Source organism: Elgaria multicarinata, chromosome 1 (assembly GCF_023053635.1).
Source record: "Elgaria multicarinata webbii isolate HBS135686 ecotype San Diego chromosome 1, rElgMul1.1.pri, whole genome shotgun sequence".
Taxonomy (NCBI): Eukaryota; Metazoa; Chordata; class Lepidosauria; order Squamata; family Anguidae; genus Elgaria; species Elgaria multicarinata.
This window is the reverse complement of record NC_086171.1, coordinates 25,935,203-25,961,178: the sequence shown is the minus strand read 5'-3', so window position 1 is coordinate 25,961,178 and position 25,976 is coordinate 25,935,203. Positions and strand designations below refer to the sequence as shown.

Here is a 25,976-nt window from a genome sequence, read left to right as displayed (position 1 = left end):
ACAAATTCATTGCAGATAGATCTATCAATGGGCTTGATGACTATATGGAATGTCCAGGCCAGAAGCAATATGCCATTGGATACCAGTTACTGGGGAACAACAGCAGAGGAAGATTATAGTTTTTGTGGAGGCATCTGCTTGGCCATTGTGGGAAGAAGGATGCAAGGCTAGATGGTCCTTCGATCTAGCAGGGCTCCCCAAAATCCTGACCTGGATTTTTTAAACCTCTGAGAAGCTGGATGGTTCACAAACCATTCCACAACATGCAAACTAAGCGAAACTACCATAAGCGGTTAATCAACAATCTAGAGCTACAGAGGTTTCAAACAATGCATCCTGCCTTTTCTCCAGGTTTCGGGGGATGGGATGGGGGTTGTTTTCTCTCTTGTAAAATGTATCTAATTTGGGGCATATTGGCAAACCACTATCTTCTGGCAAATCTATGTGTTCTTTAATTTGATACCTTATTTGTTTCTATACAACCATAGCCTTGACCTAGCCAATTACTCAAAGCTGCCTTTGATTTCAAAAGCAGATAACTATTTCCATTGTGGTTTTCTTTTGAAGGTCAACAACATATACCATTTCTTTGCACACAGAGCTTTCAATATACACAGTATACAGACGATGGGAATGGGAAAGGTATGTCTAGTATAAAGACATTTTACTGGTTCTCTGGCAGACAGTAATTTACTGCTGATTAACCTAACGTAACAGTTTGGCTTCAACATGAGCTCTTGAGAATCAGTAAGAGTGTGGGGCCCTTAATGAGGTGAGGAATCAGCTTTGCTAATTGACCACAGCTGGTGCAATACATTGGCAGAAAGGAGACATACGTTGATGATTGCTCTTATTTAGCAAAAGCCCATGAGGGTTTCATGATAAAAAGGGAGGGAGAGGATTCTCTTCCTGCAGAATGTGCTCTTTACAAGTCTAAAGGACAGGATTAAGGCAAAACCGTAATTGATGGAGGAAAGCATAAAACCATAGATTTTAAAGTCTGAAGTTACAAAGAATAGGAGTATCCATTGATACACTGGACCTGGGTTGCTTTGATAAGTGATGATACCAAGCCCACTATTTTCTGGCCACAGAGGATATCTATCCACATCTCTAGAAATGGCAAAAGATGCCAAAATTAGACATATTTAATGGCCAGTTCACGCAGCTTCATATCTCTCAGAGAATGCAATGACACCCATAAGCTCAGATGCAATGATTATATAAACCAGTGTATCCACATAGAGGGGTGATCAGGTGTCTGCTATTTCTGTTATCACTTCACGCCTTTTTTTAGATGTTGTAATTGTGGAAATGGCAGCACTTAGGTGTCCAAGCCCAATGCGGATGTGCCAGATCACACAATCAACGCCTGCCAGAAAACACACATTCTCCAGGGGATATTGTGTATGAGCCATGGGTGTATGTTGACATGTGGTTAGACCCAGTCTAGTATTAACCTAAGTACCAGCACTAACCATTTCAGTTCACCTATGATACTGCTTGTTACTTGCTTCTGACAGATTCTGGTTATTAACCTGTCCTCCTTCGTGGTTCCTGATCTCTGCTCTTGAACCCTATAGCTGTAAAAGATTCAGCATAGATTCACACAATCACTTGCATTGCACTTGATCAGAAGTTCTAACAAAGAATGTCACAAAATTCATTTTCCTTGAAAAATGAAGATGTTAAGTTCTGTAAACTTTTTCTTTGGGGAAAACTTAGTCCATTATAATTTTGAATAAAATATGGTCTATTTAAACATTCATACAGATTTTATTTTTTGAAAAACTTTGTGTTTAAAAGTATATGTCTTCAAAGGTGCAGCCCTATGGCCCCTGCACAGTGTCTGGGGGAAATAGGATTATTCAGTTTCCTGGTTCTGAGGTTGGAGACAGGGTTCTGTCCTTGGAGCCAAGAAACCTCACTCCCAGCCCCCTCCCTAGCTTCCCACACAGCCAGTGTGGAGAAAAACATGCTGGCTGCTATTATGAGCAGCCAGTGGAGGCATGCCAATGGGGGCATCTGAGCTATCCCTAGCCACCCCAAACCTTCTTTCCTCCCCCTCCTCGAAGCTCCCACTAGACAGGGGAAAATACCCATCTAGCTAAAACGCATTGGATACTCGTAAGCCTCCAAGTTCAGAGGCTTTTAAGTATCCAGGGCAAATCCCATTGGATTGCACCCTTAATGAGTTAAATTAACATTGCAAGTAGGAATAAACTTATTGGTTATATTATTTTAAAAAGTTATTTGTATGTTTTAAATGTATGTATTTATGTCTTCTAATGTGTCTTTTTGTGTCTTTTATATTCTGGGTTGGATCCAGATTTAGGCATGTGCAACAGTGTTGTTGGAAGCAGAATTCTGTGCCCCATCTTGCCCATGGGAACCCTTCCGTCCTCTGAAAATGTTACAGAGAGGGAGGAGGGCATATCCTGAAAATGGGGCAGAGGCACTTTCTGTGAACAAAGCCCTTTCATCCATGGAAGATCCTGGATTCATCCCAAAATAGATACTTAAGTATTTAATAAAAATTAAAAAAACAATATTTTATTATGCAATCCTATTAGGTCTCCCAGAAGTAAGTCCTATTGAGTTTAATGTGACACTCCTCATGGAGATTGATAGAGGAAACCACAAGGGAAGAATAATTTAAAGTCTGAAGTTACAAGAAACAGGAGTATCTCTTGATATGTTGGATTTAGATTGCTTTGGTAAGTTACTTAAATTACTTATTTCCTGCATCTATGTCAGGGGTAGGCAACATATGGCTCTCCAGGTATATAGGATTATAGCAGCTGTATTTTTTTTAACCTTTTTTTTCTTTTAAAAAAGCATTAAACATACTTCTATGCCCATTTGACAGACGAGGAACTTAGACTGAAAAGGCATGACTTTTTCAAGACTGTCCCACAATTGCAGAGCTCAGAAGATCTGTAAAGTCTCAACACGCTAGACCACACTAGTTCACCTACAACATCTGAGGTCCATGTCTCTGTACAAGCTGTTTTAAAAACAGGCTATAACTTGCGGTGTTCCACTGCCTCGATGCCTCAAAGAAAAATATATAAATTAGCCTCCGGGTCTGAGTTAAGAGCCTCCAAGTACAACTTGAGTCACAAACAGATTATGAGCCAGCAAGAAGTTGTTTACTTAAACCCCATGCTGCTAATTGATATTCTTTAGCAAGGAAAAAGAGTTGCCTTCTATTCACTTTTTAATAACTTAAGTCCAGCGTTCCTATGAATTCAGCCGTGTCCTATATACTGGTAAATTAAATGCCAATAACCGCGTCATCTTCTGAGTGTAGTAATAATAAAACCGATTTCACTCGACACTTGTGTCCTTAAAAAGGTGCCCTGACATGTTAGAGACTGGCTGATTTATTGTCATACGGTTTTTCACAAGTACAGCTTATGTCTGCATGGCATTGATAAAGGTGGCTGGTTGAGGTACAGTGAATAGAAAAGAATGAGTGTCCTGTAACACACTGCAAGGGATATTGTTTGTTTCAAATGATTTACCAGTATACTTACCTCTGGCAAAAGATGTTAGACAAGGTTATCTAGAATAAAAGCAGCCTTCTCCAACCTAGTACTCCCCATGCTGGCAAAGGACAAATCTCACTATATTCGGTTGGTTAGAAAACAAAAGTACAGTTACATACTCACCTTGTGGAGATACTTCAAATCCAGGGTGGAGAGGGGAGGGAAAGAAATTTGTGTTGGTGTCTGGAATTTCTCAAGAGAGAAATCTTACAAGAGTTGAAGCAGATGTGGATTAGATAAATGTTGAGATGTTATCAATCAAAGTGAATGTATAATATATGAGAAATGAACATGTAAGGATAAATTCAGCTTCATGCTTCCAATGTCTACGATTTGAGGCATTTTGTAATATCCCATATATTTTAAAACAAAGTAAATAGAGATCTGACTAGGTTGGTTAGGGACTGCTAAAGGCTCTATTTCAGAATTGTACAAGCCTGTTTTGCTTGGTACATTATTATTATGGTGCTGTACAGAGTAAAACAGTAAATAGCAAGACCCTGCCGCATAGGCTTACAATCTAATAAAATCATAGTAAAACAATAAGGAGGGGAAGAGAATGCAAACAGGTACAGGGTAGGGTAAGCAGGCACAGGGTAGGGTAAAACTAACAGTAGAAAGTAACAGTAGAAGTCTGCACAACATCAAGTTTTAAAAGCTTTAGGAAAAAGAAAAGTTTTTAGTTGAGCTTTAAAAGCTGCGGTTGAACTTGTAGTTCTCAAATGTTCTGGAAGAGCGTTCCAGGCGTAAGGGGCAGCAGAAGAAAATGGACGGAGCCGAGCAAGGGAAGTAGAGGCCCTTGGGCAGGCGAGAAACATGGCATCAGAGGGGCGAAGAGCACAAGCGGGGCAATAGTGTGAGATGAGAGAGGAGAGATAGGAAGGAGCTAGACCGTGAAAAGCTTTGAAGGTTAACAGGAGAAGTTTATATTGGATTCTGTAGTGAATTGGAAGCCAATGAAGAGATTTCAGAAGCGGAGTAACATGGTCGGAGCGGCGAGCCAAGAAGATGATCTTTGCGGCAGAGTGGTGAACAGAAACCAGCGGACTGATGTGAGAAGAAGGAAGGCCAGAGAGAAGAAGGTTGCAGTAGTCCAACCGTGAAATAACCAGCGCATGAACAAGCGTTTTGGCAGAAGAGACAGACAAAAATGATCGAAACTTGGCAATATTATACAGGAAAAATCGACAAGATTTAGCTACTGCCTCAATATGAGGAATAAAGGAGAGCGAGGAGTCGAATATAAAGCCAAGGCTACGAGCTTCCTTGACCGGAGTAAGCGTAACATCATTGACAGTAAGAGAGAATGAGAGATGAGGAGAAGGTTTAGGAGGAAAAACAAGCAATTCAGTCTTTGCCATGTTAAGTTTCAAGCGACGATGAAGCAGCCAAGCTGAGATATCTGAAAGACATGCCGAGATATGTTAAACTGAGAGGATTTAGAAATGGAAATAACTGGGAAACTGCAAAGAAGTATGGCACAAAAATACCTCCGTTTAAGTCCTTCTCTCAAGGAAGTTAATGTATAAGTTTTTGAGCAGGTGGTATGTAACGTCTGTGCACATTCAACGCATTCGTAAAAGGGGTAATAATGGGGCCTATTGGAAAGGTGTGGCAGAAGCGCTGCTTGAAGCATATGTGGTGGTCCGGCAGATATATTCAAGAATTTTGGCCAAACAAGTGGAGTAGATTAAAAAGATCAAAGGCTGCAATAGTCCCCATATGCGAAAAAATTAATCTTGTTGGAAAGTGTTTAGAAAGTTGTACAACATTATATTCTCAAAGATCTTTAAATTAATTTGTTAATAGCAACAAAGTTATGTGTAGCTCAAAAAGCAGAAAAATGCTGAGGCGCTTACAATTTTAATTGGCATGTTACTCTTGGGACATTGTAGTCATGCAAAAGCGAACCATTAGTCGATCATGCATCTGATGCAGGCAACTCAAGCTCTTCAGATGAACGATGCATTATGTGCAAATGGGGCTCTTCCCCCCCCCCCAATTATGCAGATGTTAATAAACAAAATTGCTTAGCTCTGCCTTCCCCAACCTGGTGCCGTTCAGGTTCGTTCGACTACAACTCCCAGCATTCCCCAATCAGCATGGGATGCAGTTGCCCTTATAGCAATTGTTTTGATCGTTTTGGTGACATGATTGGCAGCTCGGGGAATCAGTCGAGGAAAGAGAACATCAGGCAGCCCTAAGGATCCATTTCCCCGCCTCACATGGAGGCGACTGCTCGTGGGGGGCGGGGCATCTCAAAGCAGCCAATGAGTGGCGGCGAATGAGGCGCGGCGGGAGGGTCTCGCTTAGCACCCGCGTTGTTTACCGGGAGGAGGCTCCTAGCGACCGAAGGTCTTGGCCGGCCCGTCTCCATGGTAACCGTGTCGCGCTTGGTTCTCCGCGGCGGCGGCGGCGGCACCGTCTGCCTGGATTACAACGGAGGTTTCCGAAACCGGCTCAGTCTGCAGAGGACTACAGAGAAGAGCCTTTCGGTGGGTTCCCCTCCCCGAATTTTCGAGATTTATTTGATGCCTTTCTTGAAAACGAGCCCACGAGGCTGCCTCCCGTCCAGTAATGCAAACTGATACGTTACTTTTCTCCTCAAGTTTTTTTTTGGGGGGGTTGGGGGTTGGGTTGGGTTCCGCAAGCCGGGCTGTTGACCCCCCCCCCTCCATAGTCAGTAACTACGGGTGGGTAGCCAGTTTAAAAGTTTTTTCGGGGGGGTTGCCAAAAAAGTAGGGGGGAGTTCATGTGTTTTCTGGGCCCTTTTAAAGACAACATTGTACACTTTTCTTTATCTGTTTGAAAAAACGTTTTTTGGGGGGGTAGAGAAAATTTAGGAGGGGCAGGTCCCCTCGTAGCCGCCCTCCCCTGGCTACTGGCTGGTGGGTGGCTGGGATTACAGGGAGTCAGCATCAAAACACGAGGTCATCCGAGGGTCTGCTCCTGGTGGTCCCGCATGGATCCATCCTCCGATTGGAGCCCACCCCACCGAGGGAAGAGCCTTCAGCGTCGTGGCTCCCCTGCTGTGGAGTCTCCTGCCTTTGTAGGTCAGGCAGGCGCCAACTTTGTCCTCCTTTCTGCGTCTCCTGAAAACATCATTATTCCAGGAAGCCTTTCCTTAACGTCCAGCCATGAGTCACTGTATTTGCTCCTTTTAAAATCTTCTTTAAGTGTTTTATTCTGTTTTTATTCTTATTTTATCTTGTACACCGCTCTGAAATTTTCAATGGGGAGTGGTATATAAATATTGTATAATAATAATAATAATAATAATAATAATAATAATAATAATAATAATAATACGCTCTGGTATCTGGCTGTTATATCAGCAGCCCAACCTGGTGCCCTCCTCATGTGTTGGACTCCCACTACCAGCACCTGTTGTAGCCCCAACATATCTGGAGGGCAGCAGGTTGGGGAAAGCTGTCCTGTATTTTAGACCAGTAGTCTCTATTCAGTTCAAACCCAGGACCTGGCTGGGGCAGCGCTGGTCCTACCATTAGGCAGAGTGAGGTGTTTGCCTTAGGTGGCTGGGTTTAGATGTAATCAAAGGACAACAAATTTGTAGTTATTTACGGTGCAATCCTACATATGTTGGGATGCTGGGAATTGTCGGACTTTTTTCTGTTCATAGGCTGCACCCTTAGTGTACTATTGTAGCCATGTAGAATAGGCCCATTAAAATGAAAGGATAAGATAGACTAACATTAGATACAGCCTTATATTTATATGTAAACCCAAGTTTATACTGCTTGGGATTATAAGGTTTTTGTTTTTTATATCCATTTGCTAAGGTGTATGACATTGGGATGAGCCTATGCCATGGGAGTTGCATTGACAAGAGCAGCTCAATGGACTGCTGCTGGTTCTGGAACAGGTACACTAGAAATCACGCCACTGAATGAATCTATCTTGAATGAAATCATTAAGTTTATGGAAACCTTTAGCAACAAACATCCTCAAGAAGCTGTCTTTGTCTTTAAAGAGCCACTTCAGTGGCAGACAAAACTAGAGCCTTCAGCATTTGAATCAGGCTATGAAGTCAGGTAAGACTGTGTTTAGATAACCATTTCTGAAATACATATTTATTAAATATCAAACCTATTCATTCACATTTTTGCTCTTTACTCCTGCCTTATGAATAAATATTTTATGCTTTTCATGCTTCTTTCATGTGTAAATTTTGTTCTGCCCAATTTTTACTGAAAATGTTAGGCTGTGATTTGTAACTCTTTTTTGTGACGGATTTTAATGTTTCTGCTGATTCAAACATCACTTGGCATCTAGACATTTAAGCTGCAGGCCAGAAACCTGCAGGCCAGAAACCACTTGAATTTTATACACTGTGCTGAATTTCAGCGAATTCACAAGGATATACATGGATTTGTTTGGTGAAACACCACTAGTTCTTGCAATAACAACAAATGTCATGACCACGTTGAAGCTAAGAGAGCAATCCTATTGTCCCTGGGTGAGCTTTTCAGGGGCCATAGGATGGTTCAGAAAAGCTCTCCAAGATTAGAGACAACAGTGGAACATTGGAAAGGGGAGTCTGAGATCTGATTCCAGACCCCTTCCCCTTGCAGCTGGCGTGGAGAGAACCATGTTAGCTGCTCTCCGAGGTTGGTAAAACACCTCAGGAGGAGGAAAGGGGGTGTTCCAATGGGCATAGTGAGGAGGAGATTGGATGGCTCCAAATTTGGGGACTTCTAAATGGCAAGGGCACAATCTAAAGGACTGTGCCCTTATGCACTTGTCTCCCATTGAATCAAAGGGATTTAAAAGTACTTAAGTTTTGCTAGTACTGCCTATAGTCTGTTGTGTTGACTTGGTCCCAGATTAACCATGCACATTGAAGAGGTGCTAAACGAGGACTGTAATTAGTCACAAAAAATGATCAGAAACCCAGGCTGTTTCTACATCTGCCTTTTTCTCCGGGATTATCCCTCTGCGTCCCAGTGACAGACAGGGGATCCCAGGAGCAGGCAGGGACGATCCCTCCATTTTCCTGGGATAATCCTTAGGTGTAGAAGTGCCCCAGTCTCATCCTTCTTCCTTTTGAATACTGCGCATTCGTTTTCAGCAATTGGTAGCCTTTTAATTTTTGCATTGTATATATCCAGTAGTATGAGGGTTCTTCTAGATGAAGGGCTCCTAGTGCTACCAATGATAAAACATTGTGTGGCTTTTTTCCCTTGAACGGACTTTCTGCGATTAAAAAAGAAAAGACCGAAGTGATAAGAAAACGCAAGAGCGTTATGAGTGGACGAAGAATTTATCTGGATCCCCTGTTAAATTCTGTGAATGAGGCAGAGTGATGGCATGATAAAAATTCACTGTCATGACACTTAAGATGAAAACGTTTCTGTTGTAGCCCTCACAGATGTTAAAATAAGAAAAAATAGTGGTGGGGAGGAGGTGTAAACATCAGAGACAGAGGAAAACAGGAGAGGAAGTACCCTCAACAGATGGTAGAAAAACAGTTTATTGCAGTATGCCCAATGCATTTCAGTTATGAATGAAATCCTTTTTATGATAGTTGTAAAAACATCCACATATAATTTTTATATTGTAAACAGTAATTCAGAATTAAAAGCTTCAAAATTGCAGTGATTTAACCAGCAGTTTTAGATTTTGTAGTACTTTATACCATCACATTTTCTTTTAATAGTACATCATTTTAAATCTTTATTTATGAATTACTGTTTATATTTGTATGGTCAGCCTGATCAATTTGGGTTATAACAATGAGCAGTTTTCTTAGCTCCTATTTCCTAGCTCTTATTTTCTCCAGGAGGTTTTATTTCCTTCAGTTAAAAATAAACATACTGACCTGGTTCACAAATAACGGTGGCATTTGGTAAGCAAGCCATGTCCAGTTTGCAGCAACAACCTATGATTACCCCATTCAGATGTGAGCAGAGCATGTCCCCGACTGGTTGGCTTGGCTTCCACGTAGAGGCCAAGGGAGATACACCACGGAGATACATTGTACCACCACATGTCCTTGAAATATATCACCCTATTCTATGTCTACCCATCATAATGGTGGGCATTTTACTAGTAATAGTTACATTATTTGTTACAACTTCATTTATTTATTTATTTATTACATATTAATACCGCCCAATAGCCGAAGCTCTCTGGGCGGTTCACAAAAATTAAAACCATAATAAAACAACCAACATGTTAAAAGCACAAATACAAAATACAGTATAAAAAGCACAACCAGGATAAAACCACGCAGCAAAATTGATATAAGATTAAAATACAGAGTTAGAACAGTAAAATTTAAATTTAAGTTAAAATTAAGTGTTAAAATACTGAGAGAATAAAAAGGTCTTCAGCTGGTGACGAAAGGAGTACAGTGTAGGTGCCAGGCGGACCTCTCTGGGGAGCTCATTCCACAACCGGGAATTTCAGGAAATCTAATTTTGCTTCCAGATGTATATTCTCGTAGCCTGGAAGAGGAAGTGCCTTTTGATTTTAAGCCTGCTCACACATCCCACGATGTTTGTGAGAAGGTGAGTTGGGCTGGACATCAGTTTTAAACTCTTTGTTCTCTCTTTCCAGTGTTTCAGATCACAATTTCAGATCTCTCTGGCAAAATTTTCAAATTCTATATAAGTTTTATTGCAAATTATTTTCAACGGTGTTTTCATAGCTGTAGTCTATTAATTTTTTTCCAGTTATTATAAATTCCTGCCTATTAAGTTGTTATTTTATTTTAGTGAAAAAACGGTTCAGTCTCAAGAAACAGACAAAGATGGACAGCCACTGCTCTTGCTCAAAGGATCAACTATTCAAATTCGCAGTTTTGGGCAGCTCTCTCGTTTTCTGTATGTGGCTGCAGAAAAAAGGCTAAAGGAAGCACAGGCATGCCTTGAAGGTATTCAGGACTTCTATGCTTGTCATTTTTGAAGCCTCTGAGCTATATAGGGATGCAACCCCACCCCCCATTTCTACCCTGTGCTATAGTTTGCCTTATTCCTGCTTTAACAATCAGCTCAGAAGTAGAATATGTTGTGCTCTACCTTGTTCTTGGTACAGCAAGGATTTAAGCATTAGGGGAATCGCTTAGGAAAGGCAGTTTATCTTGGCTCAGTTAGAAACAGTATATTAAAGTCAGGCAGCCCTTAGAGATAATTCAAATCTTATTCCATCCCACTTCATGAATATTTATTTTGTGATCAAATGAACCCATTAATTTCCTAATTCCAAATTACTTATAGCCAATAGAGATCCTATTGTGAAAATTCTTGGCCCTGGATATGGGACGATTGAAGGAGAGGATTTGTCCATGCTTCGTTTACTAGACAAAATGAAAAAAGATGATGCTTCTGATAATGAAATGAAAATGAAAATTTCTCTACTTCTCCAGCAACTGGATATGCAACTACTCAACAGCTCTCTAAAACAAATTTCACAGTGAGTGTACTTCAGATACAGTTTTGTTTAAAAAATTGGATTCCACTTTATCTGGTCAAAGCCTCTCAAGAAGGCTAACAGCAAATGGGATTTTACTTTTGCATTTATTAATTTAAAATCCAAATTGCAGAAATAAAAGGTATGAAAATGTCTGTAATGTTTTCTCGAAATTAGGGGAGGAATTTAGAATTCTCTATAGTTTTGTTGTACAAATATGTACATGTAGTAGCTGTAGTCATACGTAACACTAAACCGTGATTTATATTACCCATGATTTGTTACTTTAAGCCATGAATTGTCTTGCAGGCGAGCGAAGAAGCTGCAACTTGTTTTCCCTATTTCTGATTTGTTTAGCTTTAACCTGTTTTGCCAGCCTTCAGAACAGTTGTTCTGCCCCTGTGTTTCAGGGCAAACAGCAGCACAAACAAGCCAGAGATAAGCCACAGTTCTGTGTTCAGACATTTGATTGGATTCACACAACATGTGCCATCCTGGATATTCAAGGTCAGACCTGGGTTGTTTTGTTGTGCAAATCTGGCTGGAGGGGGTTATGGGAAGGTTAAACAACTTCTGGCCTGTTTGAGGAGTGTTCAACTCCTTCTGACTCAGGTCACACAATACGACAACCTATGGTTGGAGGTTGAATATTCTGGATGGCTTAAATAACTTACCAACAGCATGCAATTTGTCCTGTGAACAGCCCCATTGTGTCAAACAGCTATGGTTTAAAAGAGCCAGATTTTGGAATGGTTCAGATGACATACTAAGTCATGGTTCACACAACACACTAAGCCATAATGTTTAGCTCAAAATGCTTAACCACTGTGGCTTAGCATATTGTCTGAACATGGTCTTTGGAAGCTAACAACAAACCACAGCTTATATTTGTGGTTTGTAGCTGGTTAACAAACGATAGTTGGTTGGTAGGATAGGTTTGGGCACAACAACAAGCCATATCTCAACAAACTCTGCTATGGCTTAGTGTTATGTATGAACCAGGCCACAGTCTTTGATTCTAAAATAAGGTAAGTTAAGGTTTAAGCGTGGTGGTGGTGCAGATGGTTGCAGAGGGATTTCTCATCCCCCTCCTCCCTTCTGCAGCCATCTGCATCCCCAGAAAAGCGAGAACACTGGAAAATAAGCATAGAGAGCTTCCATGGCTAGAGCATTCCCTCTCCAGTACGACAATGGAATCAGTTGCCTGGTGAAGTTGTGGGCTCTCCCACACTAGAGGCCTTCAAGAGGCAGCTGGACAACCATATGTCAGGAATACTTTAGGGTGGATTCCTGCATTGAGCAGGGGGTTGGACTCGATGGCCTTGTAGACCCCTTCCAACTCTGCTATTCTATGATTCCTCATGCACTTTCTCTATTGAGGTACAGAATGCCTGAATAAGGTTATGTTTGATCAGTTTCCAGAGTCTCCTTTTGGCAGGACATGGATTTTGCGTAAGATAAATCCATCTTTTTGTTTCTTTCCAATTAAGTGTGTAAATCTTCTGAGTTATTAGAAAGTAACTATCTTGTTCTAATTACAGAGAAGTGAGGTTAACTCCAGCTGCTGTGAAAAATGAAGTAGAACTGCTCAAACGTTTCTCTGGGGACAAGGATGATGCAGTCCTTGAATCACTAGAATATTTATCAGGTCCCAACTCTTTTTATTTTCATCATATTTTTGTGATTACATATTCATGATAAATATAGGCTAGAATAAGTCCCCAACCTTTTGAGGCCTGTGGGCACATTTGGGAAATTTGAGGAACTGTCATGGGCACTACCACAAGATGGCTGCCATTGGGGTGTGTGACTAGTTATAGAATGGCTGTTGGGCATGCCTAGCTAATCATGAAGGATAGGTTGAGTGGCCAAGGATTGAGTACAAGGCAGAGGCTGGGTTTCCGCCCCAAATAACCTACCCTATTTCTTCGATTCTTAGACGCACTTTTTTCCCCATATAAACATCTCTAAAAATGGGGTGCGTCTTAGAATCGCGGGTGTGTCTTAGGGCTTTTTTTCCCTGTTGGTGGTACTGAAATTAGTGTGCGTGTTACAATCAATGGCGTCTTACAATCGAAGAAATACGGTACATATTGACCCCAGAAAGCATGAATGATTCATTTCACAGAAAGAATACTGAGAACGCAAATTGATGAGGCTCAAAGATAAATAATTTGCCCTAGAAACTGAGTACAAGGCAGAAGCCCAAGTGCCGAATGACACATTTGACCCCACATAGCACAACAAAATACCCATTACACAGAAGGCAAGCTAGTTAATTCCCAGAATCATCTCTAAATAAAATGCTGTTAAATAATTTATTTCCTAAAATTGCTAGGAAGGCAACCCTCTAATCCGTTCCCCCAAATCCTTCATCCAATTCATTCCTTTTTAATTAACTCTCAGTCTACTCATTTCTCCTCTGCCAGCTAACACACACATATACTCCGTCCAAGTATCTTTCTTTCTCTTCTCCTTATCATCAGCCATCTACGCACACAAACTCACTCTCCTTCATGTACACATATCCATCCATACACTCACATATGAGCTCACACACATACACAATCATGTATATGGACACACATGTACCCCCTCCACAATGGTTTTCTCATGCAAGCCCCATTCACACGCAGTCACACAAATACAACTCCCTCCTCTTCTTCCACACCCCTTCTTCCATTACAGTTGCACTTGCTTCCTGCTGGTTTCCTCACTCCCTTCCCCCATTGGTCCCAAAATGCACAGCTGTGCTTCTTGTGATCCTTGCTGCCCTCCAGTCACTCCACGGCTCTACCATAGAAAAAAGAAAACCCTATTCCTGGCACCTGGAATGATTCAGAGGACTATGGTTTTCACTCTTTCCCCCCTCTTTTCACTTTTTTATTTCTCGAATTTTCACACTAAAAAAAATCTACCCTAGCCTATGCAGTAGAAGAACTACTCATGGACCTATACCTCAAAAGGCAATGCTAACTTCCGTCCATCAACTTCCGACCCTATGTCAGTGGCTAATCCTTTCCCTCTCATTAAACTGGAACTTCACATTGCCTATGTCTACATGCCTCTCCCATTGGTTCTGGAGTGATTGAGGATTAGACATTTATATTAGGTATTAATATTAAAATGGAAATGTATTTCCTGTCTCTTTGCTAGCCATATACTTAATAAACAATGGGCCAAAACAATGTTACTGATTGATTTCAGACTATGAATTTTCCAATGGATGTCGTGCCCCACCTTGGAGACAAGTCCATGGGGAAATTTGCTATTTAACCATTAAACCACGAGATACAGATGTTATGTATGTGACTTGCAGCACAGCAGGAGTGTTTTTAAATGGAGTAAGTACTGTTTAGATTTAACCATTGTGGCAGTCGTACTTAAGATCATGTCTAAACTTAATTTAAATGAAAATTAATGAGTTAAACCTTTACGTGGGTCGAAAAGGGCTGCACATAGAAAGTGTTTGTGTCTTGCTTTTTAAGCTATATTTGTTTTCAGACAATGGAGAAAAGGTATTAAAGAAATTCTCCCCCATGTTGTCATTCTCTCCAACACTGGTTATTTCCATTTTTTTTCTTTAGGGAGACATTCAAACAGACAACCAAGTTTATTTCATACAAACAGGTTTAATGCTCATTTCACCTAATATAAGCTCTCTGTATTTGCTTCCTTTATTTTATACTACCTATACTGTTTATAGTCCAGTTGGTAAATTAGAAAACAAATTGTTTTCCACAATTACAAAAATGATGATGCACTGTATCGATATTATATATCGGTGAAATAATACAAGGTCTCATGACTTTTGAGGGGAAAGTTTAATGAATAATGATATCGTAAAAAAACCCACCAAAAACACTGCTGAGAGAAGTAAGCTGTGTAAATTATAAAATGATGCTGAAAAAGGAAATTAAGAGGAGTGTCGTATTGGATGCGCCCACCTTAACCCTCGAGAAAAGGTTCAGGTCAGGATGGACTGTACCATACTAAATCATTTCAAGATGAGGATTCCTGTCCTATGCATATTTATCTGAGAATAAGTCCCTTTGAACTCAGTGAGGTTTACTTCTGAACAGATAAGCATAGAATTGCACCGTGAGTCTGTGTTCCTGAAGCAGGAATAAAACGTTTTGTGTGGGAGACTAAGCAAGAATGAGAAATAACAGAACATCTGCTTTTCTTACAGGGAACAGAGAGGGACGAAATCAATTATGAGAGAAAGAGTGACATATCTAAAGATCTTGTGACATTTTTAAGAGAAAGATCAGCAACTTTTGTAGAAAATATGGCTAAGCAGGTATGTGTTTTCTGGTATCAGACTGTTATTCCCCCATTAACTAGTCATAATATAAGCAAGTTGCAGAGCTTCACACCTGAATTTTTTTTTATAGCTGTATCTGTTTTTAAGATTATTGTAGTTTATTCTGTTTATGTAACATACATTTGTTTGCATGTATACACATACATACATATACACATACACCATTATAATTCAATGTGGGTATTTATATGTGAAAACAAAGTTTAGCTGGTTACCTTTTTCTGTATGACTCTTTCCAGAATACTTAAGGTATGATTCATTGTTGTATTATAAATTAAATACTTTATTTTGCCATAAGCATGGGGTAAGAGCACAGTGTTCAAGGGAGGCATTGCAAGTTATAAAGGTGGTTTTAAAAAGTAATAGTTACCTAAGATGGTCCAATGCCTAATATGCTCACTTGGTTTCTAACTGAAGAAGGTGAAAGTAAGAAAAGAGCACCGTAATTTCAATACAGTTGGTGTTAGCCAAAGATGATATGAAGGTTAATTGAAAAAAAATTCTAGAACTTTGTGCAATGGAAAATGCTAAAATAGGTAACCTCAATATTTGGTTTGCTACCAAATGACAATGTGATCATGTATTTTGCGTGTAATAGTTATACTTGATCTAGAAATAGATTTTTTTCTTGCATTTGCACCTCAGATAAAACTTTTCAATGGCTAGCTCAAGGGGTTATCTTTTGTAACTCTTTAGATTCTGCCAATACATGAGATTGGTTTTGGACTTTCACTGAGACCCTAAACAATTTTTTGGGAAGCTGTATTGATTTTAGTGGAACTTATTTCCAAACAAGCAAGCCTAGGACTGTAGCAGTTGGCAAAATCTTCTGCTCATCTTTCAAACTTCTACAGATGTTTTTCCTTTGAGCAGTAGTATAATTTTTAAGGCAGGAAAATATCATATTTTAATGAAAAAGGTCAACTGTCTTTGACAATGCTTTAAATAATCAAAACCATTCCTCTTTTTAACTTTATCCCTTATGATTTGAATAAAAGGAATATTCTTCATTTTACAAGAATTGTCTTTGATTTAAACGTCAGACACAAATGGGGTGTTTCCAGCCACATGTTGCTACTATGCTGCAGTCACTCTAAAATCTACCCGTTATTGGCTATTCAGAATAAGAAATATATTTTGTTTCTTAGAATAAATTACAGATAGAAGTTATAATTAAAGTTATGTAGAACTTAGAACAAAGTTTTGTCTTCAGGTTTTCAGAGTGTGAAATTTTTCAGGAAAACTCATTATAAGCAAGAAAAAATTGGCCAGGCTATGAAGAAAAGGAGCAAAAAAAGGTTATGCTCATGAACAGTGGTGTTTCAGCTGCTGTTCCCTCTACTATTCCTTGATTTCTCCCAAAACTACTATTGTAGCTTGGGAACATCATTCAGTGCAACACAAAAGGCTGCAGTGAAAGGGGAAATAGGCAGCCTCTCCAAGCATGAATGGCAGTCTCTTAGGCATGTCCAGGGGGCTTTTGGAATGCAGACATGTTCAAGAAGGGGATACACACAATTTATTTGAAAGACACATCATACCCAACAGTTTATGGCAGGATATGGAAGAAGAATCTATGTCTAAAAACATTTGCAACTATTTAATTTTATTTCCACCCTGAATCTTTGGCTGTGTTCAGACAACATCACAGTCAACGGTGGGGTAATAATCAACTTGGCAGTTGTTTAGGGGGTACTCCCCACACAACATGATAATAATAAACTGTGGTGTGGATTAGGATCAGCGTTGAGTTGACTATTAGACCACACTGAGTTGACTCAGTCATCCCCTAACCCTTTCCAGTCCTCCCGCTAGTATCCCATCAGCCATTGCTGCTGAAAATCTATCCTGCTGGCTGGACTAGAGTGGCAGCTGCTTCTTTGACTGCTCTTGCCTTGTGACTCTGTGGCTGATGAAATAATCAACAGTGGCCAAGGAAATAATCAACGGTGCCCTCCACACAACACAATAACCGACGGTGGTCCAGATAGCCAACTCTGCACAGCATTGGTTATTTGTGTTGGTTATTTCAGCAAAATAACCAATCGATGGTTAAAAAAACTCCTGTCACACAACATGATAACCCATGGTGGGGTTAAATAACCAGTCGTCGACTATTTAAACTACAGTTGGTTATTGTGTTGTCCGAACCCAGTCATAAGGTCTAATAACCTAGCTCCTGACAATGTGTGTTTCATTATTTAATCATCAGAGAAATTTAAGATTTCTAATCTCCATTTTACCTGACACTAAATGGCTTCTCTGTTAAACTGGGGGATCCCAAATATTAAACCTAGGATGCTTTTAAAGGATGTAAAATTCTATGCAACTCTGTCTTGCTTAGACAATTTCCTTTTGAAATGTCTTGGCTTTAAATAACGTATTTTGTAAGATAAGACATATTCTGCTAAATCTTCTTCCAGATCCTTGGATGTTCAGTAAGCAAGTGGCAGTCGTATTTGTTTTAATTATCGCTATATATTTTAAAAGATCACACTATAGCTCCATCTTTTTCTTCTGAGCTGAGCCCCAAGATCTGAGCACACAGAGGTCATAGCCACATTGCAGATTTACAAAGCAATCAGATGCTGTGGATGTTCTGCTCCAAGGCTGAACTCAGAACTCTGAGCATGGATTTCCCTCCAACCCCAGCCCCTCCCATCTACCATGTAGAGTTCTGCAGCAGCTATATTATCTGAGGTTGATGTTACAACCTCAGGGAAGGGCAGAAAGGGGAGGGATGGGTGAAGAGGACTGGGTCCAGATCCAGTGACCTCCCATCCCCAGGACCCTTCCCAGCAGCATGACTCTGCTGGATGGACCTGAAGGCCTGTTCCATGGACAATACTGTAGAGAAAGTCAGAGAGGTGAAATCGCCCCTGTTGCTCCTCCCGCCCTGCTAGCAGCAGCTGTATGGAGCACTGAAGCCTCTGAGATCAGAGACCTTTTATCCTCCAGTCCTCAGATAGGTTGGATTGCTCACTGAAATTGTTTTAATAATCATTCTCTCTCAGGCAGTTCTAGAAGCTTTAGGTCTGTGAGGGGTACTGAGTTGTGTTTTCATATTTGGATCACCGGTGGGAAAACATGAAGTAGCTAATGCTTCTGCTGGGTCTGCTTTGTTAAACATTTTTTTAAGAAAATAGGCTTCAACAACAACAAAAACCCTCTTTCCCATTGTAAAACTAACACATTAAGTTATATATTGAGAGTTTATATTTGGTGAAAACCAGAACATTGAGAGTCACTACAGCATGTGGGGTCTGGAATAATTTTGCTTTATAACATATGGTAAGGAAACTATATCCAAACAGTTTGCACAATTCATGCTTTTCAAGAGGAATAGGAAGAAGAGACCTTCTGGCGTCCTAAAAATCTATATATTGAAAATTCTCCCAGACTGAAAATGTCAAATCTCTGGTTAATATCTCTTATCTTTCAAAGTCTTCGGACAACCCTCTTTCAATATTTATTGACCCTGATTTTAAAAACTCAAACTGTTGGCCCACTTATACATGCATCAGATTAATTTGCTTTGATTCAGATTGCCTTCCCTACACCATGTCACATATAAACAAGAGTGCTGTTAATGGAACAAACTAAAACCTAAATAGTCTCTACTGAACATATGATTAGCATTGTGTTTTCTTCCACAGCTGATCCCCTTTGGAAAGGTGGAAACTGAGGGTTGTTCCAGACTAAGCTTTTATTCTGCTATTGCCCTGAGTCATTCATGGACTTTTATAGTGGGTCCAAATGTTTGTTTATTTATTTATTTATTACGTTTCTATACCGCCCATTAGCCGGAGCTCTCTGGGCAGTTCACAAAAATTAAAAACATTCAAAATATAAAACAACAGTATAAAACCATACTATAAAATATAAAAGCTCAACCAGATAAAAACAGCAGCAATGCAAAATTACAAATTTAAAACACCAAGTTAAAATTTATTTATAGACTGTTAAAATGCTGGGAGAATAAAAAGGTCTTCACCTGGCGTCTAAAAGCATATAATGTAGGTGCCAAGCGAACCTCCTTAGGGAGCTCATTCCACAGCCGGGGTGCCACAGCAGAGAAGGTCCTCCTCCTGGTAGCCACCTGCCTCACTTCCTTTGGCAGGGGCTCATGGAGAAGGACCCCTGAGGATGACCTTAGGGTCCGGGCAGGTACATACAGGAGGAGGCGTTCTTTCAGATAGCCTGGCCCCAAGCCGTTCAGGGCTTTAAATGTTAATACCAGCACTTTGAATCGGACCCGGACCTGGACTGGCAGCCAATGAAGCTGGAAAAGGACTGGCGTTGAAATGTTGCCATCTTCCATTTGTGTTCACATGTTTTCTTCCCTCTTCTCCTCCCCTTTTTTTAAACCTTTCCCCCTGATTTGTTAGCACTAGGAGTCCTTTATTTGGAAGCACCATGAATGAGTTTCTGCCCAATTCATTCTATTTTTCTTTGGGAGAAATCCTGGGTTTAATTTCCAGACAAGACCATTCTCCAAGAAGATGGGTTGATGCAGTTCAGTAACTCAACATTAGGAAATATATAAGCATCTTTTTATAGAAATATAACGGTAGTATATTAGATGGAGTAGGAAATCCAATAAAATGCAATAATACAATATACTAAATAGTATACTATAGTAATGAAAAAAGGTTTTAAAATTAAATAGAGGCAGTATATTTTGTAGATGTTCAGAACAAAGATTATTATTTAGTGAGCTTCTCAGTGCCAGGAAATATAGTTCCTTGTGCTAATGATCTAAAGTCTCCCTTGATGCAGTAAGCATGGAAAGGAGACCCATTTGGCAGTTGTTGATAGCAAGATCCAGGATCTTTTCTGCTCCTATTCCTATCTCTGCCTTTGACTTGACTTGGAAGGGAATCCCTTCAGTTGCAGCAATGGCCCATCAATGTTCAGACAATGTAGGACTGGCATCATAGAATCATAGAATAGCAGAGTTGGAAGGGGCGTACAAGGCCATCGAGTCCAACCCCCTGCTCAATGGTGATCTCAATCAGATCACCATCTTTGACCAGTTGCTGAAACTTCAGTGCCACAAGGGAGCCCACCACCAACACCTGGCCTGTTGTCACTAAGGAGAAGAAGCAGCCATCACCACCTGCTCTCTCTGTTTGGTGTTTGTGAGGACAGGGCCTCTCTGCTCCCCTCCTCACTGCTGTACTGTTTCCTGTTGCAGTGGCAACTCCTTCTTTCACCTAGGGGTTTTTCTCCTTGCCTGTCTTCATCCACTTGCTTGCCTGTTTGCATGGGTGAGGAGGAGGAGACACTATAATCTGTGATGGTAGTACCGCAGAGTGGGGTAGACTGAGAGACATCTTGCTGAATGCCATTATAGTTACACAATAATTTGGGAAGAGGCCTAAGTATGAAAGCAGAACAAGGAAGTTCCTGATCTTGATTGGCTGTCATAGCTCCACTGGAAGACTCCACCTCTAAGGAAGAGCTGAAGGACCAGGAGCCACCAGCAGTCCCCAGGACATTCCAGTAGACCAGGGGGCACCTGGAACCTCAGGGGTGACTACCATGAGAGTATCACTTTCAGAGTACAAGTACTCTGCTTCAGAGGTGGAGGAAGAGAAACCTCCAAGTCCTCAGGAGAGACGCTGTTTGAAAAGACAGGAAATTGGAAGCAGTGGAAAACTGAGCCAAAGGCCTTCTTGTGAGAAAAGATCTACTTGCCTGTAGGAAGCTTGCTCACAAGGAAGGCCTTTTCAGCTGCAGTCACTAAACAGCTCACAATTGAGGCTTGGGTGTAGGTCTGACAGCCTCTGCATAAAAACAGCAGTGTACATTTGAGGGAGTTGCTGGAATTAACCCTTCCTGAACCCAGTTTCTCCTACCTTGATTCTGGACTGCCTTCTTGAGTGATTCCTGGTGTTAGATTGCTGGCATTTTATCCTGGTTGTGCTTTTTATATTGTATTTTGTATTTGGTTTTTTAGATTTTTGGATGTTTTATTATGTTCTTAATGGTTTTAATTTTTGTGAACTGCCCAGAGAGCTTCGGCTATTGGGTGGTATAAAAATGTAATAAATAAATAAGTACTTCTGGACTGAACTCTTATCTCTCCTTCTGCCTTATCTCTCCTTGCCTTTTGCTTGATCCCTGTTTGTGCAGAGCACTTTGTAACCCTTTAACCTGCAATTGTTAGGCTCAGAGTGAAAATGTGACATTGGTCAAATTTATTGATTGTTTGATTTAAAAAAAATATGTGTCAACCACCAGCAGTTGCTTTCAGGGCAGCTGGCAAATAGTTAAATACTAAAAATGAGGAAAAACAATACAGCCACAGAACACAATGAAATGTGGTTCCTTGCAAGAGGGAAAAAGTGGGACATAAATATAATAAATAAATAAAACAAACTGTAGAACAAAAGGCTATTGAAACCACGGGATAAAACCACACATTGCTAACCTTTGGAACGGCATGGAGCAATATTTCTTCATTAAACATGTTTTAAGCTGCCCTTCATCCTTCAGATACCAGGTCAGTATACAAGAATATGAATGTCACATGAAATAGAATAGCCTTTCTTAAAAAGTTAAAATATTAGGTGCCAGGCAGGCCTCCTTGAGAAAGAATTCCAAAAATGGGCTGCACTGGTGAGAAGGCCCTCTCTTTAGTCACCATCCACCCAAATTAATAGGATGGGAGCACCCAGAAAAAAGCCACTGATGGTAAAATATTTTACCTAAGTAGGTTTATGTGGGAGCAGTTGGTGCTTTAAGTAGCCAGCCCCCAGGACACACAGGACTTTAAAGGCCTAAGGTCAAAGAAGCAGTTCAGAATGTTTACAGCCAAAGGAGCTCTGTGAGGCAAGTCTGATTAATATATCACTATCACCAAGATCGCAACCAATGAGGATGGAGTAAAGCTTGCTTTGTACATCATCTCAGGTTGCAATGGTTTTTCAGCTGTTATTGAAGGCTGAACTCGAGGAAACATGGGAGACTGACCTGTGTGGTTGGATCTCTTGACACTATGGGCCTTGCTAGACCCAGCTGGATAAGCCGGCAGAGAGGTGGGGCGACGGCGCGCTAACTTTAGCGCGTGCCGCTCCGCCTCCTAGATGGCCGACGCGCAGGGACTACGGAAGCCCTGCAGCGTCTGCCTTTTTTTTTTTTTTTTGGTTAAAGGGGCCACGTGCGCCCCAAAGACTCTGGAGAAGGTAAGTGGGTTTTTTTTCTAAAATTATCCGTCCCTCACCCCCATCCCATCCCCGGTTGTCCGTCCCTCCCCCCATCCCATCCCCGGTTGTCTGTCCCTCCCCCCATCCCATCCCCAGTTGTCTGTCCCTTGCCCCCATCCCCGGTTGTCTGTCCCCCCCATCCCATCCCCGGTTGTCTGTCCCTCGGCCCCATCCCATCCTCGGTTGTCTGTCCCTCCCCCCATCCCATCCCCGGTTGTCTGTCCCTCGCCCCATCCCATCCCCGGTTGTCTGTTCCTCGCCCCCATCTCCTCCCCGGTTGTCTGTCCCTCCCCCCATCCCCTCCCCGGTTGTCTGTCCCTTGGCTCCATTCCATCCCCGATGTCCGGCTTTCCCCCCCCTCTCCTGCCGGTCCGGCCTTCCCCCCCATCTCCCCCCCGGGATCCCCCTGGCCCGATGGGCACGCGCTGAGCGCTGTGCCCAGTCCATGGCTTTTCCCGGCTACTCGCGAGTAAGCGAGTAGCCACAAAAAGCCACGGACCTTGCTAGACGTTCCGCAGCCCCGGCCTCAGGGCGACTTCGCTTATGGCGCGTTAGGGGAGGCTTCAGCTGGATTCCCCTGTGCGTCATGTGGACGCACAGCAGGGAAACCAGGCCTCAAAGTGCGCTAAGGCCTCGTCTAGCAAGGCCCTATGTGTCACAAGCAGCCATGTGTATGGAAGGAGCAACTATGTGAGTGTGTGTAGGGGAGAATTTTTATCAGGGCCATCGCTTGGGGATGTCTTATCCTCTTAGGGTGCAATTTGAGTTGGGCAAAGTGCACATGGAATGCTTTAAACCCACCTCCCTCTGTACCACAACCCCAGCCTAAATAAGGAGACTGTGCCTGCTTTTTGAAAAACAAAAAATGTCAGGAACTCCAGACGCAGATGCCCCATGTTCCAATATATTTAGTCTTCACTAGTCCAGTTTGGATGACCACGACTTGGCTTAATATGAGCAAGCCTTTTGAATGTACACACAGCCTCTTTCATAATGTGTGGAAATTAAATCAGAAAGTTATTGGTTAACCATAGTTTCCAGTTACATCCAACCCAAGAAACTAAGGTTACTGGATTGCGAACAAACCAGGAACTTAAACTGACTTGTGGTTTAGGATAATTTTTTGCTAGGGTCTTGTGCTATTGCCTCATTTCTAACTGCCCATTCAGGTGGTAATACGCCATAGATTCTTTCATAGTGAAATGCCCACTAAGAGCTTCATTGCTTTCAAATATTTCAGTGGGGCTTGCTTCTGAGCTGTGTGTAAATTTCCATCACATCAATTTGGCTTGTTCACTAGGAGGAAAAAAATAGTATTGTTCTCAAGGAGCCTGGAAGTCAACTCCATTGCTCCATCGGACAGCGGCTGTCCAGTGGGAGGGAACAGGACAGGGAGGGAGGCTTGCAATGATGGCACCAAGTGTTTATTTCAAGTGTTGCTTTGAATGTATTTGTTTAATTTTATTAATGAAATTTGTCACTCTGATGACTTTAATTGAAAAAACTGGATACTAATCTACTAAAATGAATTCTGGCACAGTATTTGTATCACAAACTATTATTTAGGAGCCATTGTTATATACAGTTCACAGTTGTTAGCTGGGATTTTGGCCAATCACTGTGTTTTTTAAGAAAATTAGTGTTAATTTTGTAATTTTTGATCAAAATTGCAGCCAGTTGCTGATTAATAAGGAGGTTGTCTTTTTAGTCAACCAAGAGGAATGTTGGTTATTTTCATATGCCAACAGAAAAAGTAGAAAACCATCTACCTAGACTTCCTCAAGCTTGCTAATTTCTCAGCATGTTTTATTCATGTGGAAATATGATTCTCCCCCCCAAAATATTTTCATCTCTTATTAGAAATACACTTTTTTTGATGAACCAAAGTATGAAAAACATTATCAACATATGGAAGCGGTTGAGGCAGATGAATCTGGCCAAGCCCAAAAGTTTTACGACTATGCAGAAAAGAATGTATTTGAGAAGCCTAAGAGTCCTCTTGTAAAAAGTAAGCCTACTGACAGCAAGAAATTAGAACCATCTCTAAAGTGGAAGACTGCGCCTGGCTCCCGAGAGTATGTACTTTTTTTGGCTATCTGTCAATCAACATTAATGGTTTAAGAAACAATTGTTTTACAATTTTTCAGAAAAACTGAAATTCAAGTAAATTTTGAAAAATCTGGACAAAGCCTCTATATTTTTTTAAAAAAATCTTTAAGGAAAAGTTTCCACTGCCTCTCTTTTTGATTCTATTAACGTCTTTCACAGTAAAAGCATTATCAAGTTTTTTTTCTTTAAAAATGCTTGCATCATCCAAACCTATTTCTTCATTTCAAGTGCATTCCAAAACAGCAGCAGAATTCGTGAAGGTGGCTAGGACCGACCTAGACAGTTGGTTAGAATTGGATAATAACCAAGTCAGAACCCAGAATCCGCAACCAAGCTAGGTCAGAGTGTGGTGTACATGAATTAAACTTGGGAAAAGTTGAGAAGCAATTGACACAAGCAAGCAAGTTGATGAGTTGGAATATGGAATAGGTCAGAATGTCACATGTGACCAACAGATTAATGGTGCTTCCAAAAAAGTGCTTTGTGATTGGGTGGTCACCTCTAATCCAAATGTTCAGGGTATTTGCTGATTTATTACATGATCACCTTCCATGGAGTTGAAGACATTATATAGGCCTGGTTCACACATCACAACAACCCGCTTTTGTTTTTTAAATCCTGGGTTATTGTGAAAGAGAGCAAGTGTGCTGGCTCCTGTAATCGGGAGGGGCTAAACAACCCATCCGTGGATTGTTTAGTATTGTGTCCAGACCCAAACCTCTAGCTTCTCTCTCTCTTGAGAAGTTAGAAGAAGAACCTATGGTTTGTTTTGGGGTTATTTCTATGGCTTCTCAGTGCAGAGACAAGCCAGAGATCTGAGTTTGGCTGCTACACTAAACAACCCAGGGACAGGGTTGAACCTAGGACTCCTCAAGTCTAGTCCAACGTACACCATTCCAAGCCCTGTGGCAGTCACTGTTAACTCATATAGAGTAGCAGGATCTGCACAGGCAACACTACATCTCCTTCAGCCATAACCTGGTTTTAGTCCATGATAAACTGGTTCCTGGGTTGAAATCTCAACTATTTGAGTTCAGGCAATATACAGAACAGAATACACCAAGAAAGCACAAAGCAGTAAACAAACATACCAAAAAACTAAAAGTCCAACAAGTGCAGGATACAAATTTATTGGTACCAGTTGTATAATTCTCAAGAACTTTCAAGCAAATATTTCTTCAACGGTGATATCATTAAAGAAGGTACTAGGTTAGTTGCTCCTTTTGAAACATGTCATCTAACAAATTTATATAGACGCCCCTGATGAAAAACTATTGTTCAAAATGTGTTGAGATTTATACAACTGATATCAACAAATTAGTCTTAGTTGCTACGCTTCTAATGTAC

General features: G+C 41.0%; 1 protein-coding gene across 1 annotated transcript in view; it reads left to right on the top strand.

Moving 5' to 3' along the window:
• Positions 1 to 7,379: 7,379 nt before the first annotated feature.
• The window catches only part of ODAD2 (outer dynein arm docking complex subunit 2), an 87,015-nt gene continuing 68,418 nt past the window's right edge, over positions 7,380 to 25,976 (top strand). Inside the window, exons 1-7 of the mRNA XM_063128456.1 lie at positions 7,380 to 7,603; positions 10,289 to 10,446; positions 10,790 to 10,985; positions 12,524 to 12,630; positions 14,190 to 14,326; positions 15,175 to 15,285; positions 24,381 to 24,595. Of these exons, the coding sequence (XP_062984526.1) occupies positions 7,380 to 7,603; positions 10,289 to 10,446; positions 10,790 to 10,985; positions 12,524 to 12,630; positions 14,190 to 14,326; positions 15,175 to 15,285; positions 24,381 to 24,595 (1,148 nt within the window). The remainder of the gene's footprint in view (positions 7,604 to 10,288; positions 10,447 to 10,789; positions 10,986 to 12,523; positions 12,631 to 14,189; positions 14,327 to 15,174; positions 15,286 to 24,380; positions 24,596 to 25,976) is intronic.